Source organism: Arvicanthis niloticus, chromosome 30 (genome assembly GCF_011762505.2).
Source record: "Arvicanthis niloticus isolate mArvNil1 chromosome 30, mArvNil1.pat.X, whole genome shotgun sequence".
NCBI lineage: Eukaryota > Metazoa > Chordata > Mammalia > Rodentia > Muridae > Arvicanthis > Arvicanthis niloticus.
In genome coordinates, this window is record NC_133438.1 from 16,902,490 (window position 1) to 16,918,463 (window position 15,974).

A 15,974-nucleotide genomic window follows, 5' to 3' on the forward strand; every position below is an offset into this window, starting at 1 on the left:
TGACATAATATCAATATCTGTAATTCAATTATAAGTTTTCTCTTCAGGAAATAGACATTAATTGGAGTCTATGGTATTTGTAAAATATTGAAAGCTTTCCTTAATATATCTAGCAATCTTACCAAAATATAGATTATTCATATTTTACAATAGTTTTGAATATTAATGCTTAAAAAATTTAGGTAGCCTTTAAAATATTTGGCCAAAAAGTATGAAAATTGGGCTTTAATTTTAATACAAAATAATGCTTAGAGACTGAGATGGAGGAAACACATGCTTACTTGATTAAATGTTTGAGTTTTGAAAGCTCAAATAAAAGCTCTTCTAGAGAGTGGGGAGAATCTACAGAGGTGATCAAGAGCTCCATAGGAAATACTCAAGAAAGTATGAAAATGTAAAATTTTTATCGGGGTAAAAAAAACAGTTATAAGTCTGCCCAGGTTTCATTTTTAAAGGGGGGTAGGAAGGTCTCAGGAAAGAGGTTAATTCTGGTACCTTACTTTGGTTTATTTAACCAGTTTTCATAAACTGGAGGAAAATAGAGATTGAGCTCTCTGGAGATGGAATAAAAGGTTCTTTGAGCATACAGAACATCCATCCAGTTGATATGCTTACTCCACATACAATGTGTGAGACTCACTCCATATATAATATGTGAGGCTTTAGATTCTTATTCTGCAGTATATTATCACTTTTCTAGACAGGATGGTGAATTATATCTTAAATTCTTTTTAAAATATTACCTGTTTGTACCCAACTATGCATATATATCAGGACTAAAATTAGACTGTAATATATTGGTAATATACTGGTAAAAATACAGGCCACTGTACATAGATTTTTCCATTTGTTCTTATATTTATGAGATAGGCAGCATCATGTCTTCTTTTGTAATAATAGATTAAGTGATATGAGAGAATTAATAATTTGCTTTAATGAAAAATATTGAGGATGGGATTTGTTCTTCAAATGCTGAATTGTTTAAAAAAAAAACAACTGATTCATGTTTTATGATATCTCCATAAACAAAGCTACAAATAGAATCTGCATGGTGACAACTGAGAGATTAATGGGGTATATAAGTGGTTGCAAAAGATAAACCACAGTAAGTTCCAGAGACATCACTAACCATACGATACACCCTCTGCAGTACAAGTTCACAGTGTGTCCCAGGGATATTATATTACATAAAGCTGAAATGATTCCTAACCTTTTGGAAGATAGAAAACATGCAAACAGGTGACCTACTGACCCATAGTTATAGATCAATTAATATGAAATTAACAGAAAAAATTAAGTTAGGTCACCTGTCTATTCCTCTGGCTTTCATTACAAGTATTTCCAATATGTCTACCTTGTGTTGGGTGCTATGATATAAAGATGAGGATAATAGCAGAATATCATATTAATTTGTATGATGTAGATGTGATAATAGCAGCATGTCAGATGAATTCCTATAATGTAGATGTGATCATTGGATTGCAGATTTTCTAGGTACCCATGCAAGGCACTGATGTGTCTATAAGTTCCAAAAATCAAGGATGGAAGGAGTCTTAATGTGTTTGTAAATCTCAGCAGCACACCTGTAATACCCCCATGCAAAACAAACAAAAAAAACTGAAAAAAAAAACAAAACAAACAAACAAACAAACAAAAAACAACCCTCTGAGTAACCAGCATTGTTAATAGATTAGTTTGTAACAAGAGCTCTGGGAAGCAATGTTAGCTATCCCAGCACCTCTTTGGGACTTCATACGCTAAACTTTAGAAGGCAGAACTCAGACCTCAGATGGCTGTCGTAAGATGAGAATGAAGCAAATGAAATGTTCAAATGAAATATTTGTATGGCAAAGGAAGATGTTCTTGCTTACAGTCGTGTAAAACGGAGAGACCTGCCTTATAAAAACTGTGCATTTTCTGATACCTGAAAGAACACTTAGAAAACACCCCTGTAGTGTAAGATTATGTTCAGTTACTCCTCACCTTACATCTGAAATGCTACAAAATTAGGTTACATTCATTGGGTAGTATAGAAGACATATGGACCACCCGTAATCCAGGGTGCCTGGCAAGCATGCAAATTTCACATATTCTAATGTACTGTTGAAAAAATACTAATGGGTAACTTCTGTGGATGTGTTTAAACTTATTAGGCATCTACATAAACTTCCGTATGGGAAATTTTCTAGGTAAAGGAAAATACTATGCACCCTGTTTCAAAACATATTGGCTAGTCATAGAAAAGGGCTGTGTGGCAAAGTTTCCAAAATAGCCTGACAATTTATATGCTTTTGTTTATAAAACTAGCCAGGATATTTTATTCATTTAGCCAAGTATAGCATGTTAGTGTATCTGTGAAAATTCAGTAATTCAGAAAGGTAAAAATGTGTTTGCTTTTGGTCAACAAATAATGTAAAATTTCTGATTGGAGAAGATTAAAAGCACAGTTTGGGGCCTTTGTGTTTTTAGTACTGGTCATTATATTTAAGCAACTGGTTTCAGTTGTTAGTGCTATATCTACATTATGTAAAAAAACAATTTGTTTGTTGCAGAGGCCAACATGCTAAAGACTATTATTGAAGAATTTTTCTTTGGGGCATTATTAGTTCTGTAATTAGAAAATGTGATCTTAATGTCTTCCCTGTGAAACACATTCCTTGGATGGCTTGTTAGATAATTTGAGACAAAAAAATCCATATGCAATTCTCCTATTGAGGAATCATTGTCTCAGGGTGCTACCATGAAGTAAGGAATGGCTTTGGCTGCTAAGATATGTTGATTCCTCCAGATAGTCAAAAAAAAATGGGGATTATGGCATTTAAATCAGCATCACAACGCATCAAGTCATTTTGTCCTGCTAACCACTTTTCTGCACTTATGAAATATGATACTTGTCCTTTTCCATATTAAAAATCTTGACCCATCTCATCTATGTTGCCTAGAACATGAGCTCATCCATTCAGTCATTTAGAATAATTGCATGCTGATGGTGTTGCATTTACTGTGTTGACCTAGATAGAAGGAGCTGTTAAACCATGTTTAGGACACCAGGGGATGTGATAGAGGGAAAGAGACATTTGATATGAGCTCAAATGAGCTATGCAAGAAAGAAGATGAAATGACATTGACCAAACATGGGATTTACAAATGAAAAGTCCCAGGGGTAAGGGAGGACCACACCTAAGTAGAGATTTTCAGATGCTCTCTGGAGGTTAGCTCCATGTACATAGGCAGCACTGGCTGGAGGTAAGGCTGGAGAGGGAGATATATTTACATAAATCTTGTTACTGCGGTATTTCAGTATTTCTTTTAACATATTAAGGAGTAAGTCACCACTCCGACTTCTGCAAATCCTGTCTTACAAAACCAACCTGAACTCTAGCTCGAAATTCCGTATCCCTTTTTTCACTCTCATTCTCAATACTCTATCATATTTTTGCTAAACAATATTTGTAATTGCATTTTTTGTTGTTGCGATTTCTAATTATTTTCAAACTCTTAAAGTGGGTATAAGTTCATCAAGGTAGGATATTATTTTATCCTTCTCCTCACTTGAGCACCTCATGGGCACTTGCTTTTACATCCATACTGATTATTTTTTGTGAAGTATGATTCTACTTTATGATGATTGTTATACTGAAACTCTGCAGTGCATCTCATTTCTTCATGCCTTCAAACATATTAGTGGAATGCCCTTCATTAAACAAGCATGAAAAGGAAATATTGACCAAAGGTTACAATGTCAGATTGACTCCTCTGTAATGGTGAAGAACCACCCATATTTCCCAAGAATTAGATAAATAACATCATGATGTAATAAGAAGGCTGACCATTTTTTGTGTGCATTATCTCTCAATGTATCTATGCTTTCTGCTTTAGTTTGACTTTGGCATCCCCCAAAGGACACGCACAAGGACCCTGGTTTTATAGCATTTCCCCAAGCTCTTCATGAAACTAAAATTTGAGATATTCTTGAATTTCTACTTGTTAATTTTGAATAAAATGATGTATACAGAAATGAATTCATATGAAACAGAAGCTCTTGTTGATAATATAGCTACTACAATGCAACAGCTTCTTAAATAAAAATGTATCTCTAAGAAATATTTGCCTCAAGAAGTGATCTTTGTAATCTGCCTGTGCATGTTTGCGTGTGTGTGTGTGTGTGTGTGTGTGTGTGTGTGCACGCACACACGCTCATTGTTGGGGAACTATATAATACAATACATTGTAACTCCTTTTACATTGAAAGCATCTCTTTGTTTTCTTTTACAGAATTGTCAGCACCACACTGCTGGTGACTTCTGTGAGCGTTGTGCCCTTGGATACTATGGAATTGTCAGGGGATTGCCAAATGACTGTCAGCCATGTGCTTGTCCTCTAATTTCGTCCAGCAACAAGTAAGATTGATGCACATAACTGCATTTTCCCATGAGTAATCCCATCTGCCTGGCACATGGACTCTATGATTTGCCAATATTTCTAAATAGTCAAAAATCTCAAGCCTTGATATTTTTTAAATGAGATTAAAAACACAAGTAAAGTCAGTGTGTGTCTACTCCTCTAAAACCCTCTTTTAAGTAAATAATACTTATTGGTATAAATGTAACTATCAATGTTGAAATTGGGTTTATTGCTAAGACAAATGTGTGTAAAGACGTACATGATTTTATCCGTGCACAAGCTTTGTGTGAGCTTTCCATGTTATCTGTGATTCAGTTGCGAAGGATTGTCTGAGTGTATATGAAACCATGTTTGTGGCTGTTTCCTCTCATCTTATATGTATTAGATTCAATATTTGGAAATAATTATCAAAGAAGCAATTGAAAAATACCATGATGAAGTTAGGATAACTTATTGTTAACTGCTTTTTTAAGAAGTTGGAACTGGCTAAGAGCACAGACCCCCCTTTCATTTTAGATGGTTTGAGCGTGGTACCATGGAAACACTGCCACAGGGGAAAACGTGAAATATTTCATTTCCATGAGGTCTGAACCTTCTGCCTTGGTTTATACCTATTTATTGCAAACTCCTCAATGTTTTCATTTACCTTTTTGCTAATGCTGTCTGTACTTTCTATTGGTGATTTGTATCCTTCCATTGCCACATGGTAAAGTCATTTCACTCTAAGAATTTGTTTTTGAAAAGAACGTATGACAGTTTTGTCTGGAATTAGAATTCTGGACACCTTAGGAATAAAAGAGCTACAAAGCCATGCAGATGAAATAAGCATCCACTGGCAAACACTCACCCTATTTCCTCATTGCTAGCTTTGAATGCATTCTGAAAACAGTTGCGTGCAAATCACCTCCTTTTTTTTTCCAAGAGCACAATTTTTTCCAGAGTGTCAAACATAGATTGTTAGGTGTTGTGGCTATTGATGAAGATAAAATATATGATTTTATTGCTCAACTACAAAATTATACTTGTATGAAATAGAGTATTATTTTTCCATTTCCCTTTCCCAGCTCTCCCTCCAATGCCCATGCTTAAACAAAGGAATGCCTTCATTTCATTGTTTATTAAAATGTAAACCATTTAGACTTAAAACAAATTCAGTCATAATTCCCCCCTTAGATGTACTTTAATACCCACAGCTACAGAGTGCAAAATAGAAATACTGTTGCTTTTTAGAGAGGCTTCTTATAAAAGTTTGGCATTAAAAGAAATCGTCACAGAATTCAAAGTCATGAGTACCATTCTTTTTTAAAGCTGTATTTATTTATTTTATGTATATGAGTGTTCTAGCTGCATATACACCTGCATGGTGGTTTTGAGCCACCATGTGGTTACTGGGAATTAAACTCAGGATCTCTGGAAGAACAGACAGTGCTCTTAACTACTGAGCCATCTTTCCAACCCCCCAAATATCATCCTTAATTGGAGAATTGTCAAGAACATGGTGGAAGAAGTACTATTACATATAATATATTACCAAGGTAGATTAGGCGTTTTCACAGGTTGGGGTAGTAAGAAATTATATGCACAAATGCCTAGAAAACAAATCACAGGCATGCTTAAGAACTAGAAAGCAAAAGCATTTGGAGTGTGGGGTATACACAGTACTCCACAATTACTGAAGATGTCAGATGACGAGGAACATGAAGGCTATATTGGAGAAATATCTGAGTGCTAGCCCATAAAATTATTATTTAACTTTCTTTGTTAATTTAAAACACGAAGGCATACTTTCTTTTCAAAACAGTTAATATGGTCAGAAGCACATTTTAGGAAGCCTGTGTCATGAGAGACCTGAATGAAAAGAAATGAAACATGCAAAGAGGAAAAGCAATGAGACCAATTAAAGGGCATTTGCATTAACCTAGGCAAGTGATAATGAGATCCGGACTCTAGGTAACAGCCACAAGAGGGCAGCACTGGGATGGGTGGGAGGGACTTGTGGGCGGCACAACTGGTAACTAAGTGTGAGGGTGAGACAGTCAGGAGTTAAAGGCTGGTGATTTTAGCCACCTCACCGACCCCCATCCCAAAATGGCAGCACACAGGGAATCAGGAGAGAGCTGCTGCTGAGGACAGGTAATTTAAGGTTTAAATGGGTTCAAATTGATGTGAAAAGTCTGTCTGAATGGAAATATGCAAATAGCTGAACGGAATGGAAATCTGAAAATTGCAGGACCATACGAAGGAAGAAATATGTTAATAAATGAATTAAAGTCAGATTGGATTTCCCAGGCAGATGTTCCCCAAGGCGAGCACATAGAGCGAAGGCAAAATGGGACTTTGGTTGGGAAATCTCCATCACTAAAAAATGAAGAGCAAATGCAGGAGAAACCAGAGAGAGCAACCCTCGGGCAGTGCTGTCCTTGGTACCCAGGGAGGAGCAATAGTTAGCAAACATCCGGCATTGTTCTTTCAGAGGAGACTGAGCAAACACAGCAGTTTGTAACTGGAAGGATCACTGTTGAAGGTCGACAATAGTGGAAGTCAACTTTAAATAAAGAGAGTCTTAAGAGAACCTGCCAGTTTTAGGAAGTCGAAAATATACAATTCTAGCTTGGTTGGTTAGCAGAATCAATAAAACATCTTATTCACGTATTTTTATTTCATAATTTGATTTGTTTTATTTGAGTATAAATTTTATTCCAAGGAGCCTGAACGACTTAAAACATGATAGTTATAGCCTCAATGGGACTGGGACTTTATTAACCGCAACTGTAACTAGTCCTATTAAAATATCATAACCCCGTGTTCAAAAGCCAATACATAGACAGTAAAATATATATGTGTGTGTATCCTACCATTTATTCAATTTTCTTATCATACATTTTAGAGAAATGCTAGCCAAAAAGACTAAACTGATTTCATGGCCAGCTGTAGCTTGGAACATAAAAGCCTAATTAACAAAAAAGATCCATGGATGATAAGAAGGATTAAAAGGCAAAGTAGAAGAATGAGTCACGGCAAAGAGAGGCACTTTTCCCCAGTTTGTAAAAATCGATTGTGAGCTACAGATGGGAGAGGTGAAATGTCTTATTTCGGTGACTTCAGTTATGTGGTCCATGAGAAAGAAAAGGCAAGGAAGACTCTGTGACGAGATACTTACCATCACAGCCTTAGCGTCATCTCATATCAACTACCACAAACCTTCAGCCGTGTGGCCCAGCACCATTTACACACCCTTGAGTGTTGTAGCGTGTACATCCAAGGAAAGGGCAGACCTTTTTATGGTAGTACCAGGAACCCATGTCGGTCTGTCTTTGCAAGCCATGGCTCACACAGCACCTTTCCATGAGAGGTTGAATTTAGAGTTGCTAGCTCACTTCCGAACAAACTTAGAAACCTAACCCAGTCCAGTTTTAAGAATCCTGTTCAAGGCCCACATCCATGAGCAGTGTTTCCCGGCCTTTATCCCTTTTCATGCATTTATAGCATGTCTTAACCTCAATCAGATGCTCTTTCCGATACCAAGCTTTAACTAAATAGTAAGTACTCCATCTCAATAGCCTGAATAAGAGAGAAAACACAAGTCCTGCCCCAACATTGTGTATGGGTCTCACATAATTATACATTCCGTGAAGATATGGGTAATATTTTATTTGTTCCTTTGATGACTAATATTTAGTGTCAGTCCAACTCAGTGCCATCTGAGAATACTTTATCATCTTGGGAATATATAAGCTGGCAGAATAGTCTCATTTCTTGCTCCCAGAGCTTGTATTTTTTTTTTATAAGACAGTGAACAGAGACATGTACTGTAGTAATAGTTAGGTTGAGATAGTGCTTCCAGGAAAAGCATGTAGCCAGTGTGTGTGTGTGTGTGTGTGTGTGTGTGTGTGTGTAGGGGGGTGAGATGCACCATTTTCAGTAAGGGTCAATGCCCTCCACAGACAGATGTGGCTGGTGTGGAGATGGTAATGAACTGGCAGAATGAGCCTTAAGGAGCAGCTGCAGGATTAGTCCAGCTGAAGGGAAACAGTGCACTGACTCTTCAACAAGGCCTCTACCCAGCCCATGGCTGGCAGAGACCGGGTTAATGCAGCTGAAGTAGAGTGATTTGGAAGAGGTATCATTTCCATGGAGGTCAGAGGCAGCACAGCATAGGATAGTGTGATGAGCCACTGAGAGTGGCTCCCGTGGCATTTAAACATCAAACAACAGTTTTGTTGACTGTAAAATAGGGGACAACATTGTCTCTGTCTATTCAGCAAAGGGAATAGATGCCTAGCCGTCGACTAAGCTGAGGAAAATCAAGCAAATTTTCTGCAGAGGAGTTGAAAATCAGCTTAGATGTTAGAGTTGACACAATGTTTAAAGCCCCTAGGATGAAGGCAGAGACTTAGAGGAGAAACCGGAACCCGAGCTCGAAATCGTGTTAACAGATGAAGAACACAACACACATCCAGTAAAAAAGCAGCCTGAGAGCAGGGATGAAAACCAGCAGGAAATGGTTTCCAGGAGACCAGTCTGCTCTGTGATCCAGGGAGGGTCTCACACAGAACAGGCCCTGTAAGTTTTGCAAACTGTGTGGTGTCGTATTTGAAACTAGACTTCACAGGGAAATAGAGACAGGTGGTCTCTAAGCAAGCTGAACAAGGATTTCCAAATGCTCCCACAAATGAGATCCGAGTCAGGAGTGGAGAGTTGTGAGGTGGAACACTGAAGGAAGATGTCATCCCTCTATGCTCCTTCCAAAGCCCCTTTAAAACTCGAAGGAAAAAAAAAATCAAACTCTGCAACAAAACACATAATTCAACAGTTTGTATTAACTCGTCTAGAACTGCTACATTCCCATACAATATTTTAAAGATATTTTATTTATTGAGGAGTTTATTATTTTATAGAAATCGATTGTAGTTTCGCTCTATAGGCCAGTGTAGATGTTATTTAAAGTGTCTAGAGTCTGTTTCCCAGGGCCTATATATGAATATTAATTGATGTGATGCACACGGGCACGCACCCACACACATTTTCGGCATCAAATTTAAAGTTAAAGAGCTGAAAACTTGATAGATAGGACCATTACCAGTCTGGAGGTCCAAGATCTAGGGAAGACAAAAAAATATCAATTGGTCAGATAACGAGGCCATAAGTAGTAGATTTATTCATTCGCACACTTTGCCAAAGTTAAAACTTGGCATCCATTCACAAACCATGAATTTGATGCATGAGTAGCTATAATAAGATACAACCCTAATGATGCCCATACCAAAGAGTATGGTGTTAGCATGTGTTATTATCTGGGTCTTGCCCTGGAAACAATACTTCCTATTGCTTCTTTGTGTGGAATGATTTAGAAGACACCAAACAATGAAATCGGTTATCTGAAGCATCACTGCTTTCCGGAGCGGAAGTTTCCTCTTCCTAAGGCTCAGGGACGCCCTGTTTGCCACAGGGTTTGAGCTGTAGCCTGGCTGTGGTATGTATATGTGATAGGGAAGTTGATTACAGGGCAGTTATTTGAAAGTCCATAAAATAGTGACCACATTTTGTTCATTTTAGTTTAGAAAGCTCTGTCTTCTTACCACATACTAAATCAAATTACTTTATGTACTTTATTCAAGTGTTGAAGTCTGGTAGGTTACGAAAGGCCCTGTTGTATTCTGAGTGAAGCATTCATTCGCACTCTATATATTGAACTTGCAATGGCAAGTTGGACTGAAATTTCAGAAAAAAAATACATGGTTTTTGTATCCTCTTTCTTTTGTTTGGTTTTTCACCTGGAGGGTGTTCAGCGATACCTGGCCCAGTGTAAGACATATGCACACACGTTCCCATCAAAATTCTTTGAATTAATAAAAATTGTGATCATTTTGTTGAAATGTAATATGTATATACATTTCATAAAATTATTTCAAATTCCAAAAATGCTGATATTTTTAATGTGGTACCTTATTAATTCATCAAAAATGAACCAATTTTGTTATCTATCATTAGTATTTGTCTTACCATAAATAGGAACTTTATCAATATTTGTAAATATATTTATCACACACACGTGCCCAAAAAATGTCCCAATGACCTTGGTAATGGGAAGAATTACTGAATTTTATTAAATAAGTGATTAACATTGTCTGTTATTTTCTGGTTCAGTTTCAGCCCATCTTGTGTATTGGAAGGTCTGGAAGATTACCATTGCACAGCCTGCCCAAGGGGGTATGAAGGACAGTACTGTGAAAGGTACAGACAATCACACATGGGGATCAGAAAGTGTCACGATACTATTAACTGCATTTGTGATGTTTATCATTTATACTTGAGTAATTAATGCACAACTATTTTTATAGCTTTAAAGGTGCTCCTTTAAAAATTTGTTTGTTCTAATTTCATGCTGAGACCTTAGTGATCCCAAATAATTTCATGATTATTTTATTTATGTCTTAATACAAACAGAGTCAGATATAATTTTATGAGAACAAATGTCAGGGTTTTCCAAAGCTTTTTGGTAGTTATGGAAATTGAGACGCTGGCCACATTGTTCTCAATTTCACTGGCCAGGAGTATCCAGAAATAACTTAAAACATTGTACTTTTCTTAGCATTTTGGCTGTGAACAAGTGGGTCTTTGTGTATTCTAGAACTACATAGTAATGAGGGTAATTAGTCTAGAAAATAAAGCATTTGTTATTGAGCCCCCTTTTTAGCAGGCAATCAACATTCTTCAAAGAAATCAAAAAATTCAAAATCTGGGAAAGCACCATTAAACTGAATTTAGGTTCCATGAAAACGCTCAGCTAAGGAACACAGCTCCAGACTGGCTGTTTCTCAAGAAGCAAATTCACATCTTTCAGATACACATTTACATGAGACCAGGAAGGTTCAAATGGTTAGTAGCACTGGTATTTAAGACACTGCAGGGTAACTAATACTAACTATTATTGAGATAAACCTGTTCTGTGATCTTAGTATAAGTGATAGTAATCTGATAGTTTTATAACAATTTGTAGACTTAGCTTAGTTCCAGCAACCTATCTGGGTCCCAATTTTCTCCCTACTTAACACAGTTTTCCTGACCATCAGATGTGTAAGGGACCCTACTGGTGTCCTGCCCAGGTTCCCTCACAGGAAAAGGTATAATTCACCTGAGAATGTTCCCCTTCTTTCTCTGGTGGCTCAGTCAAAAATTAATGAGAGAATGGATTTTAAAAGTCTATATCCTCTGCCTAAAAGCAGAACAAATTTTGAGACTTTCTTTATATTCTAAGCTTTTCTGTGTAAGAAAGCTAAATTGAAAATCACCTGAAATCACACTTAACTCACAGTTTTCTTTCCCATAGCCTGTTTGCCCACCTCACTAGAGATTCCTAGGAGCTCCTGAAACCATTAGTCATATTTTTAAATTAAAACAGTATTTGTTGTTATTCCTTTCAACTACTTATGAGTCTTTTATACAACCAGCAATGGTTATATGGATAATGGCAATAGAAATGAATGGAGACTATAGATGTAAGTTTTGTGAATTCCAATAAAATGTATGTTTATACGATATATTTTCAAAGATCTGTATATGATAGCTACACGTTATACCCAGCACTTTCATACATATATAGAATGCTGTGCTCGTACTGCACATATCACTGGGAATTAGCAGAGATTCAACAGCTTATAATATAAATACCTCAAAATGTTTTCAGTTATATGGAAGATGCATAGATTATTTGGACATAGATTACAGATAATAATGGTAGGTCTTTGTTATATCTGTCATGTCCTTTGGGATTATGTTGAAATGAATATTCATTTAATGCCCTTGTAATATCATTACTGAAAGCGACCCTGGGTACCAATGGGATCATTTGTAGCGATTTATAACACAGATACACAAATACTTTATGCTACAGATAACTTTATAAATTGACATTACCACTATCTACTAAAGCAGCTGTGTAGAAAAGACTAGAAGAATGTATAGTAAGATCACAATTTCACAATTACTGTCTGATAGCAGAGTGATCACAGAAATCCATCATTTTAATATGCATTAATGTAGAATCAGTAGGAGCTGGCAGTTCACGCAGCACTGGCAAACCTGAGTGGTTTGAATTGTTTTTGCAATTCTCAAATGTTGTTATAGCTTTGGATTTATCATCTCTAACATATAAGCGATCAGGTTATATTTCCCTTAAAAATTGCTTCCATTCAGCTAAATTAAACCAAAGGTCTTGGTTAAATTTTTATTGTAACTTTCTAGATAAATGTTTTCCACTTAAGAGAGCTCCTTAAATCATTTAAATCGCCTTATGACCTGCCCAGAGGCAGTCAGGGTCTAAAACTGCTTATGTTCCTTGATTGTTTTATAATATAGAAGCCCCTCCTTATACTTTATCTTCATTAGTCTTGTACACTCATTTCGTGTGCACATGCTAAGAAACCAAGTGACCAAGCCAAGCCAATTCTCAGCTACTCAGGAGGCTGAGGCAGGAGGATGGCATATTCGAACTCCTACAAACTGAGTTTGAAACCAGCCTGGGCAACTATACGAAAACAAACAAAAATGAACAAAGATTCAGAATGTATATTTTCATATGCAGGACCTGAGGCACAATCCCTAATAACACAGGTGGACATACACTTATACGAGGGCATGCGCATGTGCGAGGACAAACACACACACACACACACACACACACACACACACACACACAGAGACAGACACACACACAACACACAACACACACACATACACACACCAGCAAACTTAAAATTAAGACTTTCATTAATCTCCATTCTTTTGTCCTATCCCAATCTAGGTGTGCCCCAGGCTACACTGGCAGCCCAAGCAGCCCTGGAGGTTCCTGCCAAGAATGTGAGTGTGACCCTTATGGCTCTCTGCCGGTTCCCTGTGACCGGGTCACAGGACTCTGCACGTGCCGCCCTGGAGCCACAGGAAGGAAGTGTGATGGCTGCGAGCACTGGCATGCACGCGAGGGCGCCGAGTGTGTCTGTACGTATACTAACTTAGCCTCTAGTTCTGTCTGCCTCAGTTCCAACAAGCTCTGTGTTTCCTTGTTTGCAGTAGCTGGTGCTACGGCATCTTTTCTGAAGCTCTCTACCCACCTTCTGCTGCTGGCATGCTGTTTGTATTCCCCTCCCGCTAAGCAAAGAGCTGTGGAAAAAATTCTCAGCAAGCTTTAGTCAATTCATGGAAGACCTATGACAAAGCTCCTCGAGACAACTCTTATTTTTGCCCATCCCAGGATTTGCCATTTTGCCTCAAGTTGGCACTGCCTTTGTGACAGATTAAAGATCCGAGTGTATTAAATTTTTAGAATCCTCCTGAATTTGTAATTGACTGGATAGGCATTTTAAGCCTTGAATTACAACTGATTTCCTACCCCAGATTTTATATAATGCTTTGCAATTTCTTCTCGAACTACAAAAACTGGATGTGGTTACAGTATATTCAAGTTTTTAAGTATTTTTACTTACAGAGTAAACAGTGGAGAATTGATTGCTTCTCTCTCTTCTCTCCTTTTCCCTCTCCCTTTTTCCCTTTCCCTCTTCCACTCTCCCTTTCTCTCTCCCTCTCTTTCTGTCTCTCTCTCTCTCCCTCCCTGCTCTCTGCCCTCCCCCATCTATCTGTCTCTCATGTCTCCTCATTCTGGATTCAGTATTGAAATTACATTGGATTCAGTAGTTTAAATATGTAACACTGAATATTACTTAAGTCAACTCAAATCTAGAATAAGTTATTTATAAAGTTAAAGGGAGAATATTGAACCATGCTCAGCTTTTCTTTAAAAAATTTATTTTATTCCATTTTATTGTGATATTTGCATATTTCAGGGTATTTGTACCTGCTAGTCTTCCCTCTCTTAAGGTCTTATTGTGTCTAATTCTGAGTTGCATTTTTTTAAAATATTTTATTTATTTATTTTATATATATGATGAGTACACTGTAGCTATCTTCAGACACACCAGAAGAGGGCACCAGATCTCATTACAGATGGTTGTGAGCCACCATGTGGTTTCTGGGAATTGAACTCAGGACCTCTGGAAGAACAAGCAGTGCTCTTAGCCGCTGAGCCATCTCTCCAGACCCCTCTGAGTTGCATTTTAAGAACTTAGGTCATGCTTCAGCTTTATAAAAGGTTGCCTCAGAAGCTAAAAGTGGGATTAAAACTTGGTCAAAATATTAAAACTGGGCCATTCGGAAAGATACATTTTTTTTTTTAAAGTGGGCTAGGGTCTGAAGAAATGGCTCAGAGAGTGAGTACTTGTTACTCTTTCAGAGGATCCAAGTTCAATGCCAAGCACCCATGTCAGGAGGGTCGGAACAGCTCCAGGAGAGCCAAAGGGCTCTGTTGGCCGCCATAGGCACCTGCACTCATGTGCACATACCCACACAGAAACACACTACATATCCAGAAATTAAAATATTTTAAATCTCTAAAGCGGGGTTTCTTTGAATTCCAACCCTCTTTAATGCAAATATATAATGCTTGGAGTAAATAGGAAGGCCTATGGATATGTTTGACTCAGGGTTTGAGAACTTAACGCCACCTGCACAGAGCTCCCTCGTGACGTTTGCACCGGGATAGGGAATAATAAGTAAAAATAAGTGAGAAGGTTGGTGTGAGGAAAGGTTATAGACGTAAGATGCATTAGTTCTATAGCACTGTTATTACACACACACACACACACACACACACACACACACACACACACACTTGTAATTATTTTAAAAATAATTTTAAAAGTAGACCCAGGCCAGTAGTTGGACTCCACAGGCAAAAACCCTTGCCACCAAACCTCACGATATCAATTCAATGCCTGTGATCCACATGGAAGGAGACAAGTGGCTTCCACAAGTTGTCCTCTGACCTACACACACATGCTACAGCACACATGCACACATACACACACACATGCACACACACCCACGTACACACACGCATAAATAAATGAATAAATAAATAAATAAATAAATAGATAAATAAATGGATTTTAGTGGGCGGCCAAATACCCCACAGCACTGCTTCATTATTGACATGGGTGTATAACTAGCTAACATATAAACACATCTCAATAATCACTGAACTACGAGTAATCGTTTTATTAATTATGCAGATGTCAACCTAGAAAAAGTAACATGTTTAATAAGGTATGTAAAAGTTAAGCAGTAGCATGTTGAAAGCAACAAAGATGAAATAAAAGGATTAATTTTTTTAAACATTTGTTTTAAAAAAGAACTGTGATTTTTTTTTTCCCAGCCAAATAAGCTTCACGTTCTTTTTCTGGTGATTAATTCTTTATTTACATATTGAATAAATGTATCAAAAAAAAAAAAAAACTTAACTCATCCCTGCCATGCATCTCTGATTTCCACATGCTCTGTATGATAGTCATTTAGAAAGCATTGAGCCCATGGTGACAGTCACTTAACCATTTACTGTCTGTTCGCATTATTCTTGGCAAAGCAATGCACTCACACCTGCTGATCATGGGGTTCACTCTCATTACTTTGACCTGGAGAACCAATTTAATTCTCATATAATTCATACAAAGTAACCATCG

At 37.4% G+C, this 15,974-nt stretch overlaps 1 protein-coding gene across 2 annotated transcripts in view; it reads left to right on the forward strand.

The window, feature by feature from the left end:
• Lama2 (laminin subunit alpha 2) overlaps window positions 1-15,974 on the forward strand; it is a 572,138-nt gene that overhangs the window by 404,979 nt on the left and 151,185 nt on the right. For both annotated transcript variants that reach the window (XM_076927972.1, XM_076927973.1), the window contains exons 30-32: window positions 4,276-4,400; window positions 10,552-10,638; window positions 13,208-13,401. In XM_076927972.1, the coding sequence (XP_076784087.1) occupies window positions 4,276-4,400; window positions 10,552-10,638; window positions 13,208-13,401 (406 nt within the window). The remainder of the gene's footprint in view (window positions 1-4,275; window positions 4,401-10,551; window positions 10,639-13,207; window positions 13,402-15,974) is intronic.